A 7,303-nucleotide genomic window follows, 5' to 3' on the forward strand; every position below is an offset into this window, starting at 1 on the left:
TCTTGCAATATTGGTTTGGTTCATCAATTCTTCTTATTTAAACTTAATATTACTTGAATATCTACTAGTATTAGAATAAATCACATATCTTTAAAACCACAAATTACATTTAATTGTTACCCCCATTTTCGAGGTAAACAGCTTGGCGCCCACCATGGGGCTAAAGATAATAGTGAAAGTTTTAGTGTTAGTTTTCTGATAACACACATTATTCTTCACACTTTTTCTTATCAAAGATTCTTTGATTTCAGACTTAATTATGTCTAGCACACAAAATACACCTATTCACGAGGATGAAGGTCTTGGAGAAAATAGCAGTATAGGGGTCGGTGTACCACCCATAAACCCTGAGGGAGTACCAAACGTGGAGCCAGTTGATATTAGTTCGCCCAACGCTCTAAATACGGATGCAGGCATAGACCCCGCAAGGAATGCACATAGGGAAGCCTGAGCTGGAGGCCAGGAAACACGAGGATGGAAGAAGGAGGAGTGAGCCTCCAGTGATATTTGAAATGTTGCAAGCCCAACAAGTCGCCATCGCTCAACTTCAGAGTCAAAATAGAATCCCCAATACCGCCGAACCAGTAAATGCCTTACACGAGCCAGCGCTAGATAGGCCCGACGAAAGCGGCTCGGGGAATGACCCCACAATCATGAAAATGCTCGAGGAACTGAGTAAAAGAATCGAGTCAGGATAAAAGAAGATAGAAGACAATGATAAGAAGGTGAAAACTTATAACTCCCGGGTGGACCAAATACCAGGAGCACCTCCGATTTTGAAAGTTCTAGATGCCAAAAATTTTATACAAAAACCTTTTCCCCCAAGTACAGATCTGATGCCCATTCCCAAAAAATTTTGCATTCCCGATATACCAAAATACAATGGAACAACTGACCCTAACGAATATATTACTTCATACACTTGTGGAATCAAAGGAAAAGACTTGAATGGCGATGGAATCGAGTCAGTATTATTGAAAAAGTTTAGGGAAACACTATCAAAAGGAGTTATGATATGGTATCACAAATTAGCCCCTAACTCTATCGATTCATTTGCTATGTTGGCGGATGCCTTCGTGAAGGCACATGCCACAGCTATAAAGGTAGCCATAAAAAAATCGGACGTCTTCAAAATAAAACAAAGGGATGATAAGATGCTAAGGGAGTTTGTGTCCCGATTTCAGATGGAAAGGATGGAATTACTACCGGTCTCCGATTACTGGGCAGTTCAGGCCTTTATGCAAGGTTTGAATGTAAGAAGCTCGATTGCATCTCGACAGCTGAAGCAGAACTTGATTGAATATCCTGTTGTGAGATGGTCAGATGTGCACAATCGTTATCAGTCAAAAATTAGGGTTGAGGATGACCGGTTGGGAGCCCCCTCGGGATCAGTTCATCCTAACAGATTTGCAGCCAAGCCCCCGAGGGACACAGATAATGGATCAAGATTCAACAAGGAAATATATCAACTGTCGGTCAAAAATAGAAGGAACATTTCAAGGTGTAATACATCTCGGAATGATCGAAGAGTATATCGAGGCCAAAATACCTAGGGGCTCATGAGCAAAATAGGTTTTGACAGGCGCTCGGGACCGATGGAGGCACCCAAATTGTCAAAATACAACTTCAACGTCGATGTCTCGGGTATCGTCTTAGCCATTGGCAAAGTTAGAGATACTAGATGGTCCAAGCCCATACAGACCGACCCTTCTCAGAGGAATCCCAACTTAATATATAAGTATTATGGGACTCACGGGCATAGGACCGAGGATTGCATGAAACTTAGAGAGGTGGTAGCCCGATTTTTCAATGAAGGGCATCTTCGCGAATTTCTCAGTGACCGGGCTAAGAACCATTTTTGAGAAAGAGATGCAAACAGGAAAAATGAACCTGAAGAACCTCAACAGGTCATCCATATGATCATCGGTGGAGTCGACGTCCCACAGGAACCTATAATCAAACGTACCAAAGTATCCATCGCGAAAGAGAAACGGACTCAGAATTATGTGCCCGAGGACGCTCTCTCGTTCTGAGACGAGGAAGTAGAGGACGTATCCCAGCCTTACAACGACACCCCGGTAATCTCTATCCTTTTGAATAAAGTTCAGGTTAAACGTGTTTTAGTGTATCCAGGTAGCTCGGCAAACATAATCAGATCGAGGGTTGTGAAACAACTCGGCCTGCAAAAGCAGATCACACCTGCATCCCGGATGCTAAATGGTTTCAACAATACAAGTTAAACAACAAAGGGAGAAATTATTTTGCCAGTAAATATAGTCGGGACCACACAAGACACCAGGTTCCATATCATCAAAGGCGACATGAGGTATAACGCACTCTCGGGAGGCCATGGATACACAACATGATGTCAGTGTTGTCGACCCTCCATCAGATGATAAAGTTCCTGGCAAAGGAAGGATTGAAAACAGTCCACGGAGAACAGCATGTTGCAAAAGAGATGTTTGCAATCGAGGAAGCGGTGCCGATGCCGGAACCCTTAACCTCAGAGAAGTCGAGCCTCAAAGATAAAACAGGTAGCTAAGTAGCAATCACAGCTCCAAGTCTAGACGGAAGCAGGATAAACAGGTAACCGTAGGTGAAGAAGGGAACTCCCTAGCTCCGTTGTACCCGAGAAGCCCGATCCCACCAAGTCAACTACTCAAAAGAAAGGTACATCTGGGAACGGGATTAACTCCTAAACTCAGGAAAAAACTTATTTAGTTTATTATTAATTATATAGATTGCATTGCTTGGCCCCGTTCAGATATGACAAGGATTCAGCCTTGAATCACTACGAAGAGCAGACAGGTAAAACTTCGCATCAACATCCAGTACGAAGAACAGGCAGGTAAAATAACAAAAGCCTATATTGAGGATATGACTTGTTAGGTCCCTGCACGTAGAGGACCATTTTAATTCATTTGTAGGAAACGGTCAACAATTTGGGGCGACGCGGCACAAAGCTCAACCTAGAGAAACGTGCCTTCGGAGTTGACACGAGTGAATTTCTCGGCCCCATGGTGTCAAATCGAGGCATTAAGAATCATCCCCGACCAGGTCAAGGCACTCGAAGATACCATGATCACGGATAACAAGGCCTCAGAGTCGTTGATAAAGGATCATACAAGCTCAGCACAATAGGATCTTTCAAAAGCTCACGATCTCGAAGACACCCCTTCTTACACGAAGGCCGTATGCTTTAAAGCATGCATTGCGCTCTTTTTTCCTTGGCTCGGATTTTGTCCCAAATGGGTTTTATCGGCAAGGTTTTTAACGAGGAAACATCTATATGCTACCTAAGGAACATTCAACAAAGTATTCAAGGCTTCTTTTCGATCAACCTCGAATACTGTGAGGCATCACCCTCGGAGGTTATATTCTCGAAGAAAACAATTCATGCCAAGGAGGGCCTCGATAGGGAATGTTGTGATGGGCCAAACGGTCAAAAGAACCGTGTCCACATAGAATAGTCGAGCCCCCAGTGGCAAAACATGTACGCATGTATCAATTATTTGAAGAAGCATTTTTATTATATCAAACACTTTGTACAGTCAAAACTAAGGAGCTCGATTTTGAAGTCTTAAATTGGGCTATGAGTTCGAGTCCGGGAGACTCAAAGTAGGGGTCGGACCCGGTTGAAGGATACATACCTCGAGGAAGCAGATCGAAGGCCTGGCATGACCTACATCGAGGGTTGTACATTCTTGAGGGTACTCAAGAAAGAGTGGAAATTTCTCAAGGACACGTGGATCAGGGCATAAATTAAAGGATAAGATTTGTACGAAATAGTACATATTCGTACTAGGTTGTTATACACATGTACCAATAGAATTTTTATTTCAATTAGGAATGTGCTATATTGGGGTTTTCTCCTCCTATATAAAGGGGATCCCAATCATTTTGTAAGCATCATCTCACATTATTCAATGTAATAGAATATTCTACTCTGCTTTTCTTGTTTACCGTGCTCACCAAGTGTTCTTCAGTTTTATTGCTTTTACTTTATTATTTATACTTCATTGTAGCTGACCTCGAGGCCCCCAAGAAAGTCGAGCTCGAGGTCCTCATTGTTCTTGCAACACTGGTTTGGTTCATCAATTCTTCTTATTTAAACTTAATATTACTTGAATATTCATTAGTATTACAATAAATCACATATCTTTAAAACCACAAATTACATTTAATTGTTACCCTCATTTTTCGAGGTAAACAAAGAGACTCGAAGTATCGATTATATTTCTAATGAACAAATTAAAGAGACAATAAAGGTTAATATAATCAATTTTATTAATGCTAAAAAGTGAATTTCTTAATATGTGTGAAAACATCCAAAAAAATCAATTAAAATGAATAGGACAGAGTAGTATTTTTCGAATGAGTTGTCTCCTGTCCTGCCAATTCGTTCATGGTTATGTCAAGCTGTCATCACCTCTAATTGCTGTTTTTAGCTTTCGTTTTCTGGATAGAGAATTCCTGGAATACTTTTCATCAAAAGCTAGTGTAACATCATCATAATTAGGAGGTGAATTAATTAGTTAGTAGGTGGAAGTTAAACTACGAGCTCAATTGACATAATTGAGAGTTCAGACCAACTTCCTCAAGAGCTAGATGGTCCAGTGTTTTGAATTTTCTAGAAAGTAACTAAGCATCTAAATTTTATTATGTAGGCCTAACCTACTATAGCCCACAAAAGAATCTGCATTAATCAAGCAGCCAGAATAATGTGTGGCATAATTCAATTCTTTAAGCCTATAAAACGTACCAAGCTAGCATTTCTTTTCTGCCACGACAACACAAATTGAAACAATGGGTACCCTCAATATCAACCCTGAACTTGATGACCAAATTTTCAACACCATAAACCCTTTAGATCCTGAAGAATTCAGAAAGCAAGGTCACATGATTGTGAACTTCGTTGCTGATTACTATCAAAACATTGAAAAATATCCAGTTTGTAGCCAAGTCAATCCAGGCTATCTCCAAAAACTTGTACCGAATTCTGCACCTGATAATCCTGAACCACTTGAAAAAATTCTTCAAGATGTCAAAAGAGATATTATTCCAGGGATAACTCACTGGCAAAGTCCTAATTTTTTTGCGTATTTTCCTTCTTCTGGAAGTACTGCTGGATTCCTAGGTGAAATGCTTAGTGTTGGATTTAATGTGGTTGGGTTCAATTGGATCTCATCCCCTGCTGCAACTGAACTTGAGAGCATTGTGATGGATTGGTTTGGAAAAATGTTAAATCTTCCCTATTCTTTCTTATTCTCTGGGGGTGGTGGAGGTGTACTACAGGGTACAACTTGTGAAGCTATGTTGTGCAATATAGTGGCAGCTAGAGATCAAATGCTGAGGAAAATTGGTAGAGAGAATTTTGGCAAGTTGGTGGTCTATACATCTGATCAGACACATTTTTCTCTCAAGAAGGCTGCCCATATAGCTGGGATAGACCCCGAGAATTTTCGAGTTATCCCAACAACAAAGGCTAATGAGTATGTCCTGTGCCCAAAATCGTTACGTTTAGCAATCTTGAAAGACACTAAAGAAGGAATGGTACCCTTATTCCTGTGCGCGACAATTGGGACAACTTCAACAACTTCTGTTGATCCATTGCGTTCGCTTTGTGAAATTGCTAAGGAATATGGGATTTGGGTGCATGTGGATGCAGCCTATGCTGGAAGCGCTTGCATTTGCCCTGAATTTCAACACTTCCTTGATGGTATTGAAAATGCAAACTCTTTCAGTCTCAATGCACATAAATGGTTCTTTTCCACTTTGGATTGTTGCTGCCTTTGGGTGAAGGATCCAAGTGCACTTACAAAAGCGTTATCGACTAATCCTGAATGCTTAAGAAACAAAGCCACAGAGTTAAATCAAGTGATTGATTACAAGGACTGGCAAATTTCATTGAGCAGGAGATTTAGGGCTTTGAAACTGTGGCTAGTTTTGAGAAATTATGGAGTAACTAGTTTGAGAAATTTGATAAGAAGTCATGTGAACATGGCTAAGCATTTTGAAGGGCTTATAGCTATGGACAAAAGGTTTGAAATATTTGTGCCTAGAAAATTTGCTGTGGTGTGTTTTAGGATTTCTCCATCAGTAATAAGTCGAGTTTCGACAACGTTCGATGAGGAACAAGTGAACAAGTTCAACACTAAGTTGGTGGAGTCGATTAATTCATCTGGAAAACTCTATTTGACTCATGGAGTTGTTGGAGGAATTTATATTATTCGATTTGCCATTGGTGCTTCTCTTACTGATTATAGGCATGTTGACATGGCTTGGAAGGTGATACAAGACCATGCTAATGTCCTGCTAATTCCAGGCTCTTTTTAATTATTGAAAAAATAGGGTCAAATGTTACATTTTTTTTTCCTTTTCAAAGATTAGTTGGACCTTGATGAAGGAACCAAAACTCCGTATGTTTGTACTATTGCATTTACATTTGAAATAAGATCCTACGAAAATTCAGCACCACGTATGATAGCTACTTCAAAAGGAAATGAATGTGCACACATACAAAAGGAAAATAAGGAAAAGTCCCATGGTGTCCTTCGCTTTTTTTTTTTTTTTTTTTTTAATAAATGTATGGTCCAAAATTCATCCTCCATCCATTTCATAACACACTTTACTCTCTCTTTAGGTCTCAACAAACAGTCCCATAATAATTTTCTTTTATTGATAGCCTTCATTGTCATCCTTGTATTCGATGATCTCGATAAAGAACTACAAACCAACACATAAATATATACTCCTTCCGTTTATAAAAGATTCACTATTTCCTTATCAATCTATTCCAAAAAAAGTATATTCCTATATTTTTTAATAGAAAGTATTTATAGTCACATAAATGTTATGGCTTGTTTAAGACCACAAGTTCAAATATTTTATAGTCACACAAATGTTATGACATATTTAACATTACAAGTTCCAAAACTTTTTCACTCTTTATTAAACTTTATGCCAAGTCAAATCAGAACAAATAAATTGAAACAAATGGAGTATATTGTACTATCACTTACCTACGAATTCTGTAAACCCAAGTCCTCTCATCGTATCTCAGTCAGAACGCTGAACGCTAGCATTGGAATTTTTTTATTTTTTTTATACGTGCCCATATTGGATAAAAGTGTTGCTTTAAGAGATAGTTTTTATAGACCGAGACAGTACGCAGTTTTTTTTTTTTTTTTAAATAATTATATACCTTCAGCCAGCTTGTTTACTTTGGTTATGTTGTTTACAAACACAAACGTTTCACTTAGACAAAGCTATAATATGATTGCCAAGCATGTAGGTACCCGTT

The 7,303-nt window shown here is 39.3% G+C and overlaps 1 protein-coding gene across 1 annotated transcript; it reads left to right on the plus strand.

The window, feature by feature from the left end:
- The first annotated feature begins 4,758 nt into the window (after positions 1 to 4,758).
- On the plus strand, positions 4,759 to 6,477 carry LOC107824118 (phenylacetaldehyde synthase-like). Its single transcript, XM_016650852.2, has one exon. It carries the CDS (start codon positions 4,807 to 4,809, stop codon positions 6,334 to 6,336), a length of 1,530 nt encoding a protein of 509 aa, XP_016506338.2. The 5' UTR covers positions 4,759 to 4,806; the 3' UTR covers positions 6,337 to 6,477.
- Positions 6,478 to 7,303: the final 826 nt, after the last annotated feature.

This window comes from Nicotiana tabacum, chromosome 3 (assembly GCF_000715075.1).
Source record: "Nicotiana tabacum cultivar K326 chromosome 3, ASM71507v2, whole genome shotgun sequence".
Taxonomy (NCBI): domain Eukaryota; kingdom Viridiplantae; phylum Streptophyta; class Magnoliopsida; order Solanales; family Solanaceae; genus Nicotiana; species Nicotiana tabacum.